The sequence below is a fragment of the Rana temporaria genome, chromosome 13 (genome assembly GCF_905171775.1).
Source record: "Rana temporaria chromosome 13, aRanTem1.1, whole genome shotgun sequence".
Taxonomy (NCBI): domain Eukaryota; kingdom Metazoa; phylum Chordata; class Amphibia; order Anura; family Ranidae; genus Rana; species Rana temporaria.
In genome coordinates, this window is record NC_053501.1 from 24,102,002 (window position 1) to 24,120,994 (window position 18,993).

Sequence of the window (18,993 nt, forward strand, 5' to 3'; positions counted from 1 at the left end):
CATCAACGGCTCTTCCTGTTTCAGCCGTGATTGGACATAGCTTATCACGTGGTAAAGAGCCTCCGCCGGAGGCTCTTTACTGAGATCGGAGATGCAGGGTGTCAGACTGACACTGACACCCCCACGGGCGCGCGCGGCATGAAATCCTGCAAGGCAAAGGCCCTAATGAGCTAGTATGCACCGCATTATTATGAAAAATTATGAAAAACTTACCTCGGAACGAGGAGAAGAGAACTTACCTGGTCCACGCCGAGCGAGATGTCATCTTGACTCGGCGTGTCTTCCGGGTATCGCCGCTCCAGCGCTGCGATTGGCTTGAGCGGCGATGACGTCAAGGGCCAGCCCTTCAGCTGAGGATCCCCCCTGTGCATGCGCTGCTGCAATCAGTGGCGCATTGCGAGGGGGAATCTCTTCTAAACAGTACAGGTTTAGGAGATATTCTTTATACCTACAGGTAAGTCTTATTATAGGCTTACCTGTAGGTAAAAGTCAAAAAGTGGGTTTTCAACCACTTTAACAGAGGACAGAATAAGAATTAGACTTGGGAAACTTAACATTAACAAATCACCGGGACAGGATGGCTTGCACCCAAGGGTACTTATGGAACTCAGTCAAGTCATTGCCAGACAAATTATTCCTAACTTTTCCTGCCAGTCAACTGACTGGCTTTTCTCCAATCATCTGGTACCATTCCAATTTAGCACCAATATTTAAAAGGGCCCAAAATACATCCCTGGAAATTACAGACCAGTTAGACTAACATCAATAGTATGTAAGCTCTTTGAGGGGATGCTAAGGAAATATATCCAAGATTTTAGTAATGAGATTAGTATCATTAGCAGTAATCGGCATGGATTCATGAAGAATCGTTCTTGCCAAACCAATCTATTAACCTTCTATGAGGCCACGAGTAGCCATCTAGATAAAGGAATGCCCGCAGACGCAGTGTATCTGGATTTTGCAGAAGCATTTGACACAGTTCCCCATACATGTTTACTGTACAAAATAAGGTCCACTGGCATGGACCATAGGGCAAGTACATGGATTGAAAAATGGTGACAAATGGGGAATAGTCAGGGGTGGGAAGTGGGGTCCACCAGGTTTCTGTGCTGGGACCAATCCTATTTAATTTATTCATAAACAACCTGAAGGATCGGGTAAACCGTTCAATCTCTGTATTTGCGATACTAAGCATGGCAATAACTTCTCCACTATCTCCACTGACTATCTCCACTCCAAAGGCGGGCCGCTATTTCTCTCACAGACACCAAAGGCGGGCCGCTATTTCTCTCACCGACACCAAAGGCGGGCCGCTATTTCTCTCACCGACACCAAAGGCGGGCCGCTATTTCTCTCACCGACACCAAAGGCGGGCCGCTATTTCTCTCACCGACACCAAAGGCGGGCCGCTATTTCTCTCACCGACACCAACGGTGGGCCGCTATTTCTCTCACCGACACCAACGGCGGGCCGCTATTTCTCTCACCGACACCAACGGCGGGGTGCTATTTCTCTCACCGACACCAACGGCGGGCCGCTATTTCTCTCACCGGACACCAACGGCGGGCCGCTATTTCTCTCACCGACACCAACAGCGGGCCGCTATTTCTCTCACCGACACCAACGGCGGGCCGCTATTTCTCTCACCGGACACCAACGGCGGGCCGCTATTTCTCTCACCGACACCAACGGCGGGCCGCTATTTCTCTCACCGGACACCAACGGCGGGGTGCTATTTTTCTTACTGACACCAGTGGTGGAGCACTATTCCTCCCACTGACACCAATGATGGGGCACGACTCCTCCTCTTACTGACCTATGTCAGGAGGACTGCAGTGTGTATTTTTTTTTTGAACTCACACAGACCACCAAGCCTGAACTGTTTACTCCCACTGATGTCGGGACATTTTCCATTCAAACTGTCCGCCCCCCCCCCCCTCCAAAGTCTGAAGGACAGTAAACTGGCCCTTTGTTTAGAAAGTTTAATGACCAGAAGTCCCTTCTCTGAAAGTCTCAACTATTAGCAGCTGACTGATGGACACAAGTTTATTATTCTTCTATGTCACTAGAGGAACCTTCTGGTTATACAAAGCACTTACATCCAGGACAGACCAACCTAAAAGCAAACAAGAACATACGACAGCAGAGTACATGAAATACAGTGTGCTGTGAAATATTTCTTCATCTGCACAAAACGCGTTAAACATTTTGCAATAAATCTTACGCATTTCACATGTACCTTAGACAAGAAATGCAGCGAGGCTCCAACTGATTGAAATTGCAGAGCTTAAAAGGAACGTGCAAAACAGGAATATTTAACCCTTGCTGATGCTGGGTTGTTTAACCACTTCCCTACCCTAGTAAAATGACGTCGGCAGGGACCTTTCGTCCTTCAGACTGGACGTCATATGATGTCCTTGCTTTCCCGGCCGCTGAGGGCGCGCGCCCCCACCGCATTGCTCGGAGCCGGTGCGCGTGCCCGGCAGCCGCGATTGCCCGCAATCATGTTAGGACCATGGATCTGTGTGTGTAAACACACAGATCCATGTCCTGTCAGCGGTGAGGAGACTGATGTGTGTTCCTAGTACAGATGAAACACACATCGATCTCCTCCCCTTGTGAGTCCCCTCCCCCCTACAGTTATAACACACTTTAGGGAACATATTTAACCCCTTCAGCTCCCCCTAGTGTTAACCCCCTTCCCTGCCAGTCACATTTACACAGTAATCAGTGAAGTTTTATAGCACCAATCGCTGTGTAAATGTGAATGGTCCCAAAAATGTGTCAAAAGTGTCCGATATGTCCGCTGCAAAGTCACGGTCACAATAAAAATCGCAGATGGCCGCCATTACTAGTAAAAAAAATGTTTTAAAAAGCCATAATTCTATTCCCTATTTTGTAGACGCTAGAACTTTTGCGCATACCGATCAAATACGCTTATTGCGATTTTTTTTTTTTTTACCAAAAAATATGTAGAAGAATACGTATCGGTCTAAACTGTTTAAAATTATGATATTTATTAAATCAAAAAGTAAAAGATATTGTCTTTTTTTCAAAATTGTCGCTCTTCTTTTGTTTATAGCGCAAAAAATAAAAAACCGCAGAGGTGATCAAATACCACCAAAAGAAAGCTCTATTTGTGGGGAAAAAAAAAGGGTGTCAATTTTGTTTGGGAGCCACGTCGCACGACCGCGCAATTATCAAAGTGCGACAGCGCTGAAAACTAAATATTGGTCTGGGCAGGAAGGGGGGTGAAAATGCCCTGTATGGAAGTGGTTAAAGAAGATCTAACCCCAAAACAAGAATGTATTATATTGCAGATTACCAAGCCTTAGATGGTAGGACCATAAATTTTCACGCGATTCTGCATTTCTGCTTACAGGGGGCGCCAGCAGTCCACTTTTGCTGTAATTAAGCCGTTGTGCAGGACACTGGATGTCCGCCGGCCCCCGACAATCATCGGTAAAACACAGTGGGCCAGATTCATCAAGAGATACGACGGCGGATCTCCTGATCCGCCGTCGTATCTGTGAGAGCCGACGGTCGGATCTGTGAGATCCCACAGTCGGATCTATGCGACTGATTCATAAGAATCAGTTCCGCATAGATCTCGCCTTAGATCCGACTGGTGTAAGTGACTTACAGCAGTCGAATCTTAGGCTGCAATCTCCCGCCGGCCGCTAGGTGTCGTCGCTTTTTTTTTACACGTCGCATATGCAAATGAGGAGAACCGCCGATTCAAGTCCGTACGCCCGCCGCTTTTTTTAACGTCGTTTGCGTTCGGCTTTATCCGGCGGATAGTTACGCCTGCTACATGAGGGGTAGCTAATGTTAAGTATGGCCGTCGTTCCCGCGCCGAGATTTAAATTTTTACGTCATTTGCGTAAGTCGATCGGGAATACCGATGGCCGCAATTGACGTACCCGCCGCTTACAATGACGTCCTAGTGACGTCATTTGGAGCATGCGCACTGGGATATTTCACCGGCGGCGCATGCGCAGTTAAATCGGCGCGGGGACGCGTCTGATTTGAATTGTAAACTCCCCCTAGCCGCGGAATTTGCATTCCGCCGGGGGGAGTTACGATCCGACGGTGCAATTTGCGAGGTAAGTGCTTGATGAATACTGCACTAGCCTCGCTAAATTGCACCGGTGGATCGTAAAACACGTAGATCTAGCGGATCTAAAGATCCGCTGATCTACATGAATCTGGCCCACTGAACGGAGATCTGCCTATGTAAACAATGTAGATCTCCGTTCTGACAGGGAGGAAGGGATGGATTTTGTGTCCTTGCAAAGCAGGGAATAAAATCCATTTCTTCCTCTAGTGAAAGCAGCACATACAGTACACAAAAACCACTGGTTAGGCACACAGCTTACCCTTTGATCGCCCTAGATGTTTAACCCTTTCCCAGCCAGTGTCATTAGCACAGATCACTATTAGTGTCACTGGTTCCCAAGTGTCAAATTGTCTGCAAATATCGCAGTCTCGCTGATCGCCACTACTAGTATAAAAAAAAATGTATTTCCATAAATATGTATACCATAGTTTGTAGACATTCTAATCTAGTGAATCAATAAGATTTTTATTGTTCAGTGAGATAAAAGGACTAACAGAGAAAAACCTTAGTCCGTTCCGCCCCCTTGCTGTGAGTGACAGGTTATTTACATATCTCATGCACTAACCTGGAGACAGGCATTTTTTAATTCCCACCCCCACTCCTTTTCTGAAGTCATGTGGTTACTTTTCTGGATTTTGACTGGATGTTCGTGATCATAGCAGAATTCAGTGTAAGTAATACACAGGACAAAATGCATGTTGACAAGGGGAGTGTAGAGGCGGGCGTGGGAGTCTACTGACATCACAACTCCACCCACCGAGCTCCAGACCCACCCACAGAATCTGCAGTTTTTCAGTTCTTATAACAGACAGAGGGGAGACATTTGACAGGTAAGGATACATGCAGGAGGCATCTATATCCTTATAGATCAGCACTATGGCAGGAGTTTAAAAAGGATGAGAGTGGCTTTACATCCACTTTAATGAAGACATTTTATTTATTTTTTATTGATTATGTATTATAGCAAAATCGGCAGTATTTTTGTTTGTGCTATAAACAATTACTCATTAAAATTTGTGTTTGATTAATCGATTTTTTTTTATCAATTAATTTCGATTATAACGCACATGCAGATGCAACTACTTTTAGCTGATCTCCTTGCCGGCTGATTCCCAGTGCAGCTACCAAGCACTGGAAAAATGGATAGCAGGATACAAAAAACACACGAAGGCAGCGCTCGATGGGAATAGCATTAAGCCTAGGTTCACACTGCTGCGAATTCAAAATCGCGGTAAAATGCACGATTTTACCGCGATTTCGCGGCTGCGATTTTGCCGCGATTTCGGCCGCAATTTAATGTAAATCGTGGCCCGAAATCGCAAAAAGTAGTACAGGAACTACTTTTTGAAATCGCAGATGCGGCGTCGCACTGATTAGGACAGTGCCATTGCCGACAATTGCCGCCGTTTTGAGATGCGATTGAGATGCGACATGTCAAATCGCATCTCAAATCGTTCCAAATCGTACCCAGTGTGAACCAGGGCTCAAACTTTTATAGTCTTCAAGTAGGTAACCAAATAAATATTGCACTGGAGATAAAAATCGATGTAGCTACATAAACTGTAAAAATGGTGTTAGTCATACCAAACGGTAGCAAAAGCAGTCATAAAAACACGAGTTGATTGACAGCAGCCAATGGTTGCACTGCTATCAATCTAATGAAGAGCCGAGAAGACCGGGCCGAGATCAAGCGAGCTCGAGCCGCTATCAATCTATCCAACCACAGCCGGAAATCCGTGGAGAGGAGGACCGCGAGGACGCACCGAGGAGACGAACAGGCTCAGGTAAGTAAACCGGTGGGCTGAGGGACTGGAAAACATCAGATGTTTTTAAACATCAGATGTTTTTACACCTTAAAGCGGGGGTTCACCCTTAGAGAGCACTTTTTAGCCTTAGATTCCTGCTCGTTTTCTCTAGGGGAATCGGCTATTTGTTTTAAAATATGAGCAGTACTTACCCGTTTACGAGATGCATCTTCTCCGCCGCTTCCGGGTATGGGCTGCGGGAATGGGCGTTCCTTCTTGATTGACAGTCTTCCGAGAGGCTTCCGACGGTCGCATCCATCGCGTCACGATTTTCCGAAAGAAGCCGAACGTCGGTGCGCAGGTGCAGTATAGAGCCGCACCGACGTTCGGCTTCTTTCGGCTACGAGTGACGCGATGGATGCGACCGTCGGAAGCCTCTCGGAAGACTGTCAATCAAGAAGGAACGCCCATTCCCGCAGCCCATACCCGGAAGCGACGGAAGAAGATGCAGCTCGAAAACGGGTAAGTACGGATCATATTTTAATACAAATAGCCGATTCCCCTAGACAAAACGAGCAGGAATCTAAGGGGAGAAAAAAAAATTTAATAAATGGGTGAACTCCCGCTTTAATGCATAGAATACATTAAGGTGAAAAAACATGAACCTTTACAACCCCTTTAACCACTTCCCGACGGCCGTACGACTATATACGGCCGCGGGGTGGTTCTACTTCTCTGGGGCGCCGTCATTTGACGTCCGCCCCTTTCCGCGTTCCCCGCGTGCGCTCCCGAGCGCGCAGCGGGGAACTTCTGTGCTGGCCGTGTCCCTTGGACACAGCCAATCACAGGTCGCCGTGAACGGCCAATCGGAGCGGCCGTTTGCTAGGCGACCTGTGCAGCCAATGAGAGATGATCTCATATGTTTACATATGAGATAATTTCTCATTGCCGGCTCTCACAGACAGCGGTGCTGTCAGGGAGAGAGGAGACCGATCTGTGTCTCTTGTACATAGGGACACAGATCGGTCACCTCCCCCAGTCACCCCCCTTCCCCCACACAGTTAGAACACTATATAGGGAATACATTTAACCCCTTCCTCACCCCCTAGTGTTAACCCCTTCCCTGCCAGTCACATTTATACAGTAATTAGTGCATATTTATAGCACCAATCACATTTTTAAATGTGAATGGTGCCAAAAATGTGTCCGATGTGTCCGCCATAATGTCGCAGTCGCAATAAAAAAAAAAAAAAAAAAACGCAGATCTCCGCCATTACTAGTACAAAAAAAAAATAAAAAATAATAATTCTGTCCCTTATTTTGTAGGTGCTATAACTTTTGCGCAAACCAGTCGCTTATTGCAATTTTTTTTTTTTTTTTTTTACTAAAATTATGTAGAATACGTATCGGCCTAGACTGAGGATGGAAAAAAAAAAATTTAGCTATTATAGCAACAAGTAAAAAATATTTTTTCTCAAAATTGCCGCTCTATTTTTCTTTATAGCGCAAAAAATAAAAACCGCAGAGGTGATCAAATACCACCAAAAGAAAGCTCTATTTGTGGGAAAAAAAGGACGTCAATTTTGTTCGGGAGCCACGTCGCACGACCGCGCAATTGTCAGTTAAAGCGACGCAGTGCCGAATCGCAAAAAGTCCTCTGGGCAGGAAGGGGGTTTAAGTGCCCAGTAACGAAGTGGTTAAGTCGCTGATAATTCTCAAAGAACATCAATCTGAGCCAAGCGTTGTAGAATAAACTATGATGTATGAAGGGACACTCAGACAATCACTGGCACCCAACATCCACATTATGGGAAATCCTTCACATTCATTGAGAAGTTGGTAAACACTGCTGATCATGACGGGGTACAAAACATCCCTAGGTCAGATACCGCGCGTTCTAAGGTCAGGCTCCGATGCGACACGTTGCGAGTCATAATGCGAGCCAGATGAGATCCCACGGATTCTACAAAGTGAAAATCTCACACACTGTGTATTGTGGATCCCACAAAGAATCGTCTGCCCTGCCAGTAGGGACACGCCGGAGTTGCATGCTCTGCATAGTTACTGACATTCTGAAATCATTTCCTGGTGCATCCCAACACTGACTTACTCCCGACATCTGTCACGCACAATACATTACAGCAACCAGCAACACCACAAACTTTACCAATTCTTATTTGTATTTTTACAATTATGATTTTTGAGTAATCTATGCAACTGGCCGAGCGAGAATTCACGAAGGAATGCAGATTTGTTGAGCCAGTCTGTCCAAATCAGCACAACCCCCGTGTGGAAAAGCTCTGATGGAAGCAGTCATTTCACGTGCTACACGCTAGCTCTGAACAAGTAGGCAGTCTAAGGAGCCGAGAATGGTTTCTTCATACAACAGTGCTGTGCTTTGTCACTGAAGTCGAGGGTGGATAAAAAAAAAAAAAATCTGGATGTTGCTTTTTATTTCAAATCTGATTTTTTTAGATTTTCATCAAATTTATTTTAATAAAATGCTTTGAGTAAAAATCTAACTAAAGATAGTTTTCTATTTAAGATACATTAAATTGAGTTTATTCAGCATGAAATGGAGCTTCGTTATGTAGCATGAGGCTGTATAATCTGCAATGTTTACATTTTTGGTAAACTCATTCAATGAATACAAGTGGAGATAACATGGACTGCATTGATACATTCACACAATTTCACAGTAGCCATGAGATAAAACAAAGTTCAGGATTATTTCCTTATCCCATTCTTTTGCAAATCTATGTACACTACAAACTGTATTACTCAATCAGTAATGATATACCGTATTTATCGGCGTATACCGCGCACTTTTTTGCCCTGAAAAATCAGGGCAAAATCGTGGGTGCGCGGTATACGCCGATACCCGCGCCGAGTTTGAATACTGCGCTGACATATACCGAGCGCAGTACACTCGGGTATAGTCGGGCAGTCTCGGCTCCTTCCGCGCTCACGTACAGGACGTCAGCGCGAGAGTAGCTGAGCCTGTCCGACAATACACGAGTGTACTGCGCTCTGTATATGTCGGCGCAGTATTCAAACTTGGCGCGGGAAACGAGCGGGGAGGACGCGAGGACGCCGGACCCGACGAAGAGGACACCCGAAGCCGCAGACGGACGCCGGACCCGACGAAGAGGACACCCGAAGCCGCAGACGGACGCCGGACCCGACGAAGAGGACACCCGAAGCCGCAGACGGACCCGACGAGGCCGCCGATGGACGCCGCACAAGACACCAAAACTGTAAGTACAAAAAAACTTTTTTCCACAGGAATCCGCTGTAACTTTAGGGGTGCGCGCTATACGCGGGAGCGCTATACCCCAATAAATACGGTACTATATTTTTATTAACCTATATTTACTAACCTGACAGCTTATTGTTTTAAATAGGAAATCTTAATTTTGTTTGCAAATAATAAAGATTCCAACTACCAGCAAGAATGAGTTCCTACATTTAAAGAGCACCTGTCATTTCAGCTCCATCATGACAGCGCCCGGTAGCGGTCATCCACTCACCTGCTGCTGCCACGTCCCTCACCTTGTTGTGTCACTGCCGCATCACCAGCCGTCCCATTAATGTGAATGGGACTGTTGGTGAGTCAACAGCGGGTCAGAGGAGGAGCCGCTGCGGGACAGAGATGACAGTTTCTCTTTAAAAACGATGATTTAAATCAAATCCACCCTGCAGATCTCAAAAGAAAGTGTGATGAAAATACCCAATTTTCACAGGTACCCGCAGCTACTTTCGTTCTGGTCAGTTTAGGCGAAGCGGAAGTTCTTCCTCCCAAAGTCTTCTGGGACACAGGACAGGTCCTAGAAGACTTCGGGACCAAATCACAGAGCGCAGCGCCACTTGCACATGAGCACCCGGCTGTGAAGCCTCAAGCTGTCACAGCAGGGCGCCCATAGTAAGAGATGCTGGCGCCGCCAAGGGAGTAAGAAAACGACTGGGGTGAGTGTATTGCTGGACAATGGGAGACAGGTAAGGTCCCTTTCACACGGGCGGCCCGTTCAGGTCCGCCTGCCAGTTGTTTTGTCGGACCTGAACGGGCGCTCCGTGCTCCTCTATGGAGCCGCGGATGTCAGCGGTGTGACATGCCCGCTGACATCCGACCCGCTCCGCCAAAGTGTGACGGAGGAAAAACCTACTTTTCCATCCGTCTGGCGGATCGGATTGGGTGAACACGGACAGACGGTCCGTGTTCATCTGATCCCCCCAAATTTACTGCGCTACCCGCGATTCACGGAGCAATAGCTCCGTAAATTGCGTGTGCGCTCTTTAAAATTGCCCGGCGTAAGCGCGCGCAATTTAAATGATCCCGTAGGGGGCGGGAATCATTTAAATTAGGCGCGTTCCCGTGGCGATCGTAGAGCGCATGCTCCGTCGGGAAACTTTCCCGACGTGCATTGCGGCAAATTACGTCATTTGCCTCAAAGTGAATGTGAATGGCGTCCAACGCCATTCACAAATCACTTACGCAAACTACGTAAAATTCAAATTTCGCGACGCGGGAACGAAGGGTATATGTAACATTGGCTGGGGCAGCCTTACGTGAAAGACGCCGTACGGAAACAACGTAAACTGCGTAACATTGTGAATCAGCGTTAGTATGCAGTTTGCATACTATACGCTGAGCACAACGGGAACGCCACCTAGCGGCCATCGCAAGAATGCAGCCTAAGATATGCGGGCATAAGAGCCTTATGCCGCGCATATCTTAGGCTGCAGTCGGCGTAACGAGGTTCCTGAATCAGGAGCACTCGTTACGCCGGGGCAAGTAAGCAATTGCGCTGTGTTACTATGGTTACACAGGCGCAATTGCTTCTTGAATCCAGGCCATTGTGGGAAATGCACATTTGCAATGGAAACACCTGTTCTGATGTTCACTTTGGGAGATTTCCTCCACCTTCCGGTTGTGTCTCTGGGACAGGAAGTGAAGGGAACATTTCCACAACGGTACACAGACAGCCAATAAAAGCTGGCAGGGGTTTTAAAAACACGCTACTTTTTAGACCATGTGTTATATTTAGGGTGTAATATGCAGCATGATCGCATATACCAACCCCACCTAAACCTGAATTTCCGCCAGAGTGACACCGCACTAATTCCACCCTGCAGAAGACCAGCTTTCTGAGCCTTTGAATGCACAGGGCCCTAAATGCCAGAGCAGCATTCAATATTGCCCCGCTGCAGCCTGCCATAGACTTTAACAGGTTATGTGCAGCTGGATGCTGCCCCTGTCCCTCCTGGGTGTACCTAAAATACAGGGAGGGACACACTGCAGCTGGATGGCACCATGTGCAAGGGACCTAAGGGAGCTACACCACAGGGACATAGCATTGTTGTCCCGAATCCAATGCCACACCGTGTGCAGCGTCCTCTCCCGACCTCCGCGCAGTGGACAAAACGCCGGCCTCCGCGCAGCAGACAAAACGCCCCCCTCCCGGCCTCCATGCAGTGGACAAAACGCCCGGCTCCACGCAGCGGACAAACGCCGGCCTCCGTGCAGCGGACAAACCGCCGTGCTCTGCGCAGCGGACAAACCGCCGTGCTCTGCGCAGCGGACAAACCGCCGTGCTCTGCGCAGCGGACAAGACGCCCCCCTCCCGGCGTCCGCGCAGTGGACAAGACGCCCCCCTCCCGGCGTCCGCGCAGTGGACAAGACGCCCCCCTCCCGGCGTCCGCGCAGTGGACAAGACGCCCCCCTCCCGGCGTCCGCGCAGTGGACAAGACGCCCCCCTCCCGGCGTCCGCGCAGTGGACAAGACGCCCCCCTCCCGGCGTCCGCGCAGTGGACAAGACGCCCCCCTCCCGGCGTCCGCGCAGTGGACAAGACGCCCCCCTCCCGGCGTCCGCGCAGTGGACAAGACGCCCCCCTCCCGGCCTCCGCGCAGTGGACAAGACGCCCCCCTCCCGGCCTCCGCGCAGTGGACAAGACGCCCCCCTCCCGGCCTCCGCGCAGTGGACAAGACGCCCCCCTCCCGGCCTCTGCGCAGTGGACAAGACGCCCCCCTCCCGGCCTCCGCGCAGTGGACAAAACGCCCCTCTCCCGGCCTCCGCGCAGTGGACAAAACGCCCCTCTCCCGGCCTCCGCGCAGTGGACAAAACGCCCCCCTCCCGGCCTCCGCGCAGTGGACAAAACGCCCCCCTCCCGGCCTCCGCGCAGTGGACAAAACGCCCCCCTCCCGGCCTCCGCGCAGTGGACAAAACGCCCCCCTCCCGGCCTCCATGCAGTGGACAAAACGCCCCCCTCCCGGCCTCCGCGCAGTGGACAAGACGCCCCCCTCCCGGCCTCCGCGCAGTGGACAAGACGCCCCCCTCCGGCGTCCGTGCAGTGGACAAGACGCCCCCCTCCGGCGTAGTTCTGAGGTGATGCTCTGTCCCTGGTTAGGGAGAATCTGCAACATGTCCGCCAGTGAAGTCGCTGTGCCGAGTGTCGCACTCTGGGGCCGTATCGTTTTCTGGGCAAGTTGCCGCCAGCGACAGGATGAGCGATGTGAAGCAGGCCTTAACGGTCCCGTAGGCCCATGGCGGCGCCCTTCTGATCCAGTTGCCACCGACAATACACCAGGAGCGCTAGTATGACGCAGACTTAACCGCTTTAAGGCCCCATGCATGCGTTTCCACTGGCAATATTTTGTGTGCGATTAACGCATGTTTCTGCGCGGTACCCATTTACTTCAATGTGCCTCCCCCTTGTGCGTTTCTCACATTAAAAAAGCTCGGGGGCCAAATTTTGGCCCCGAAACAAACTTTTGTTTTTTTTACACGCACGGGTTTCACGTGTTTCGGGGTGACATTAGTAAAGAATGCCACGCAAATATGTGTTGGAATGTTTTTCTGTAATTTTAACATAATTCCAAATCGCTAAGTGTGATTGGGGCGCTATACAGGTTGGCGGTTTGGCGTTGTGACGCGCTCATGTAAACGAAGACGGTGGCGTCACAACGCGCCAATCCTGCGATCAGCTGACCCAAATGGCGTTAAAGTGTGCCAATAAAACGTTCTTTATACCTGAGGATAAATACCGGGGTATACAGAGATGGGGGAGGGGGGTAGGCCCAGGGGGTTACCGGATACCGGAGGGAGAGAAGAGGGGGGACCGGGCATGCAGAGCGCCGCACTCACCTTATACACATCCCCGTACGTCCCGCTCCCCACCCGCTGGATCAGCTCGAAGTCCTGCTGCGGGTTCTTGCGGAGAATTTCGGCGCTGGGTCGGACCGAGTACTCCATAGTGTGGGCTGGGCGGAGGAGATCAGAGCCGGGGGAGGCCGGGCTCCGGAGCCATGTCCGCCGACTGAACAACAATGAGAGACGGAGGAAGAGAGCCGGGAGAAGGAGGAGCAGGAGAGACACACAGCGCCACCCACCGGACAACCCCTACACACCTCCACCGGGACAGCCCGGCCTCGCTTACACCGACAGTGACACTTCCCGGGCCTCACCTCGGCCTGGAGGAAGAGACCCCTTACCAGGGCCTGAGGCGCCCTCACCTGTACTGACCCCCCTCATATGACCTGTACTGGGGGGACACTGACCCCTCATATGACCTGTACTGGAGGGGTAAAACTGACCCCTCATATCACCTGTACTGGAGGGGTAAAACTGACCCCTCATATGACCTGTACTGGAGGGGTAAAACTGACCCCTCATATCACCTGTACTGGGGGACACTGACCCCTCATATCACCTGTACTGGGGGGACACTGACCCCTCATATCACCTGTACTAGGGGGACACTGACCCCTCATATCATCTGTACTGGGGGGGGGACACTGACCCCTCATATCATCTGTACTGGGGGGGGACACTGACCCCTCATCACCTGTACTGGGGGGACACTGGCCCCTTATATCACCTGTACTGGGGGAACACTGACCCCCTCATATCACCTGTACTGGGGACACTGACCCCTCATATCACCTGTACTGGGGGACACTGACCCCCTCATATCACCTGTACTGGGGGACACTGACCCCTCATATCACCTGTACTGGGGGGACACTGACCCCTCATATCACCTGTACTGGGGGACCCTGACCCCCTCATATCACCTGTACTGGGGGGACACTGACCCCTCATATCACCTATACTGGGGGACCCTGACCCCCTCATATCACCTGTACTGGGGGGACATTGACCCCTCATATCACCTATACTGGGAGAACACTGACCCTCAATCACCTGTACTGGGGGGACACTGACCCCTCATATCACCTGTACTGGGGGGACATTGACCCCTCATATCACCTATACTGGGAGAACACTGACCCTCAATCACCTGTACTGGGGGACCCTGACCCCCTCATATTACCTGTACTGGGGGACACTGACCCCTCATATCACCTGTACTGGGGGGACACTGACCCCTCATATCACCTGTACTGGGGGGACACTGACCCCTCATATCACCTGTACTGGGGGGACACTGACCACTCATATCACCTGTACTGGGGGGACACTTACGCCTCATATCACCTGTACTGGGGGGACACTGACCCCTCATATCACCTATACTGGGAGAACACTGCCCCTCATATCACCTGTACTAGGGGACACTGCCCCTCATATCACCTGTACTGGGGACACTGACCCCTCATATCACCTATACTGGGGGGACACTGACCCCTCATATCACCTGTACTGGGGGGACACTGACCCCTCATATCACCTGTACTGGGGGGACACTTACGCCTCATATCACCTGTATTGGGGGGACTTTTACCCCTCATATTACCTGTACTGGGGGGACACTGACCCCTCATATCACCTGTACTGGGGTGACACGCCTCATATCATCTGTATTGGGGGGACTTTTACCCCTCATATCACCTGTACTGGGGGGACACTGACCCCTCATTTCACCTGTACTGGGGGGACACTTACGCCTCATATCACCTGTATTGGGGGAACACTGACCCCTCATATTACCTGTACTGTGGGGACACTGACCCCTCATATCACCTGTACTGGGGGGACACTGACCACTCATATCACCTGTACTGGGGGGACAATGACCCCTCATATCACCTGTACTGGGGACAATGACCCCTCATATCACCTGTATTGGGGGGACACTGACCCCTCATATTACCTGTACTGGGGGGACACTGACCCCTCATATTACCTGTACTGGGGGGACACTGACCCCTCATATCACCTGTACTGGGGACACTGACCCCTCATATCACCTGTACTGGGGACACTGACCCCTCATATCACCTGTACTGGGGGGACACTGACCCCTCATATTATCCGTACTGGGGGACACTGACCCCTCATATTACCTGTACTGGGGGGATGGGTACTGAAACCCTCATCACACTATACTCCAGAACTATATGAAGCACACTGTCCCCTCATAGCGGCCCCCCAGTATAAGTGATAACACCCCTCAACTATACTGGGGGACACTGATACCCCTTGTATCACTTATACTTGGGGGGGGCTGACCCTTGTCAGACATACTAGGGGGGACTCCTAGTATGTGTTCGAACACGTGAACACCGTTAAAAACCGTTAAAAACTATGGGACACAAACATGAAAAATCAAAAGTGTTTCAATATCTTTTTATTAATCAAAAGTGCTAATTTTAAAGGCTTATATGCATTGTATTGTCATAAAAAGTGTTTGGGGACCTGGGTCCTGCCCCAGGGGACATGTATCAATGCAAAAATAGATTTAAAAACTGTTTTTTTAGAGAGCAGTGATTTTAATAATGCTTAAAGTAAAACAATAAAGTGAAATATTCCTTTAAATTTCGTACCTGGGGGGTGTCTATGGTATGCCTATAAAGTGGCACATTTTTTCCGTGTTTAGAACAGTCACTGCAGGAAAATGACATTTCTAAAGGAAAAAAAAGTCATTTAAGACTGAACGCGGCTATAATGAATTGTTGGGTCTCGGCAATACAGATTAAAGTCAATGAAAAAAACGGCATGGGCCCCTCCTTCCCCCCAGTCCATTACCAGCCCCCTTGGGTCTGGTATGAATATTAAGGGGAACCCCCGAACAAAAAAAAAAGTATGTGGGGGATCCCCCCAAATTCCATACCAGACCCTTCAGTTCTGATATGGATATTAAGGGGAACCATGCGCCAAATAAAAAAAAATGGCGTAGGGGTCCCCCTCAAAATCCATACCAGACCCTTATCTGAGCACGCAACCTGGCAGGCCGCAGGAAAAGAGGGGGGACGAGAGAGCCCCCCCTCCTGAACCGTACCAGGCCACATGCCCGCAACATGGGGGGATGGTGCTTTGGGGCTCTCCCCCCCACCCCAAAGCACCTTGCCCCCATGTTGATGGGAACAGGGGCCTTATGTCCTAAACCCTTGCCTGGTGGTTGTGGGGGTATGCGGGTGGGAGGCTTATCAGAATCTGGAAGCCCCCTTTAACAAGGGGACCCCCATATCCCGGCCCCCCCTATGTTAATTGGTAATGGGTACATTGTACCCCTAACATTTCACCAAAAAAAGTGTCAAAAATTGTAAAAAAGACAGGAGACACTTCGGGACAAGTCCTTTATTAAAAAATACAAAAAATAAAAATGTCCATGGATGTCCATTCACCTCTTACTCCGACGCCGAAAAAAAAAGCAGCTCTGCCTCCATGGGCGGCTCCCGCTGACTGACGTGTCTCTCGCTTTGACAGCTGTTATACAGCTGAGGGTGGGGCCACTCGGTGAAGTAACTGGGTGACCCCGCCCCCCTCTGACGGTGTTCATACTAAGTATGAACACCGATCTCTCTCTTCCCCTAGTAAGTCCCATCCACCCTACAGTTAGAAACACAGAGAGGTAACACAGGTAACCCCTTGATCGCCCCCTAGTGTTAACCCTTTCCCTTCCAGTGACATTTATACAGTACTTAGTGCATTTTTATAGCATTGATCGCTGTAAAAATGTGAATGGTCCCAAAAATTTGTCAACAGTGTCCGATTTGTCTGTCGCAATATTGCAGTCCCAATAAAAATCGCAGATCGCGCCATTACTAGTAAAAAAATAAATAATAATAAAAATGCCATAAAACTACCCCCTATTTTGTAGACACTATGGCCCTGATTCACAGACAACTTACGCCGACGTATCTGTTGATACGTGGCGTAAGTTCAAGGATGCGCTGTCGTATCTATGTGCTGTATTCAGGAAACAAGATACGCCTAAATTTTGCCAAGATACGATTGACGTAAGTCTCCTACGCCGTCGTATCTTGGGTGCATATTTACGCTGGCCGCTAGGGGCACTTCCGTTGATTTAGGCGTTGAATATGTAAATGAGCTTGATACGCCGATTCATAAACGTACTTGCGCCCGTCGCAGTAAACTACGCCGTTTACGTAAGGCGTACGTCCGGCGTAAAGTTACCCCTGCTATATGAGGCGCAAGTAATGCAAAGGTATGGACGTCGGAACAAGCGTCGAATTTTACGTCGTTTACGTAAGTCGTACGTGAATGTGGCTGGGGCGTAGGTTACGTTCACGTCACAGGCATTGAGCCGGCGTATCTTTGGGAGTAAATTTGACGTGATTGTGAGCATGCGCCGTTCGTTCGGCCATGCATTTACATGGGGCCACGGTTAATTTTAATACAACACGCCCACTTCCTTCCTACTTCGAATTAGGCAGGCTTACGCCGGCCATTTTACGTTATGCCGGCGCAAGAAAGGGAGCAAGTGCTTTGTGAATACAGTACGAGTCTCTCTATGTTACGTCGGCGTAGCGCATATCAGATGTGCTACGCCGCTCCAAAGATACGCTGATTTTGTATCAAAAATATGTAGAAGAATACATATCGGCCTAAACTAAGAAAAAAAACATTTTATGGGGGGGGGAAAAAAATTGGGATATTTATTATAGCAAAAAGTTAAAGATATTGTATTTTTTTTTTTCGGAATTGTCACTTTTCTTGTTTATAGCGCAAAAAATAAAAACCACACAGGTGATCAAATACCACAAAAAAATCTCTATTAGTGGGGAAAAAAAGACGCAAATTTTGTTTGGGTTCAGCGTCGTACGACCGCACAATTGTCAGTTAAAGCAACGCAGTGCCAAATTGTAAAAGGTGCTCTGGTCAGGAAGGGGGTAAAATCTTCCGGGCCTGAAGCGGTTATACAAGCTTATTGGTTACTATTATTTTGTATACTTTCCCCACAATGGCCCAGATTCAAGTAGAATCGCGCAATATTTGCGTGGGCAAAGAGCAAATTTTTTTCTCTGCGCCCACGCAAATATTGCGCTTTGCCCGCGATTCACGGAGCAGTTGCTCCGTAAATTGCGTGGGCAATATGCTAAGCAGCCGGGCGCAAGGCTGCCTAATGTAAATGATCCCGCCGGGGGCGGGAATCATTTAAATTAGGCGCGCTCCCGCGCCGAGCGAACAGCGCATGCTCCGTCGGGAAACTTTCCCGACGTGCATTGCGGCAAATGACGTCGCAAGGACGTCATTTGCTTGTAAGTGAACGTGAATGGCGTCCAGCGCCATTCACGGTTCACTTACGTAAACGACGTCAAATTTGAACGTCGCGAGCGGGAGGCGCAGCTATACTTTAGCATTGGCTGCGCCTGCTATTAGCAGGAGCAACCTTATGCTAAAGGCGCCGTACGGAAACTCCGTACCTTGCGTACGCAGGGCCCGCGCAACTTTTGTGAATCGGTGGTAGTATGCAATTTGCATACTACACGCCGATCACAAAGGCCGCGCCCCCTAGCGGCCAACGCAAGAATGCAGCCTGGGATGTGAAGGCATAAGGAGGCTTATGTTTGTCACATCCTAGGCTGCATTCGGTGTAACGAGGTTCCTGAATCAGGAGCACTCGTTACACCGGAGCAAGTAAGCACTTGCGCCGCGCAACTATGGTTGCGCGGGCGCAAGTGCTTCTTGAATCTGGGCCAATGTGTCTGCTCATCACTGTCTCACCGTGTTCAGCCATAAATAGTATCTGACGTGTGGATTGCAACACTGAGGGCAAAACAAGGTTCTGCCCAAAACGAACATGGAGTTCACCAATTAAAAAAATACGACGTCAGCAGGGAGCACGTTTTGATGACTAATAGAAGCTCACGTGATACTACTTCCGTGTTCCCCCGCCCACAGTCACGAGATGCCGTCTCTTCTA

General features: G+C 49.6%; 1 protein-coding gene across 2 annotated transcripts in view; it reads right to left on the bottom strand.

Moving 5' to 3' along the window:
• Positions 1-13,217, bottom strand: part of MAP4K5 (mitogen-activated protein kinase kinase kinase kinase 5) — a 144,282-nt gene extending 131,065 nt beyond the window's left edge. For both annotated transcript variants that reach the window (XM_040333686.1, XM_040333685.1), the window contains exon 1: positions 13,008-13,217. In XM_040333686.1, coding sequence (XP_040189620.1) covers positions 13,008-13,115 — 108 coding nt within the window. In that variant the 5' untranslated portion in view covers positions 13,116-13,217. The remainder of the gene's footprint in view (positions 1-13,007) is intronic.
• Positions 13,218-18,993: the final 5,776 nt, after the last annotated feature.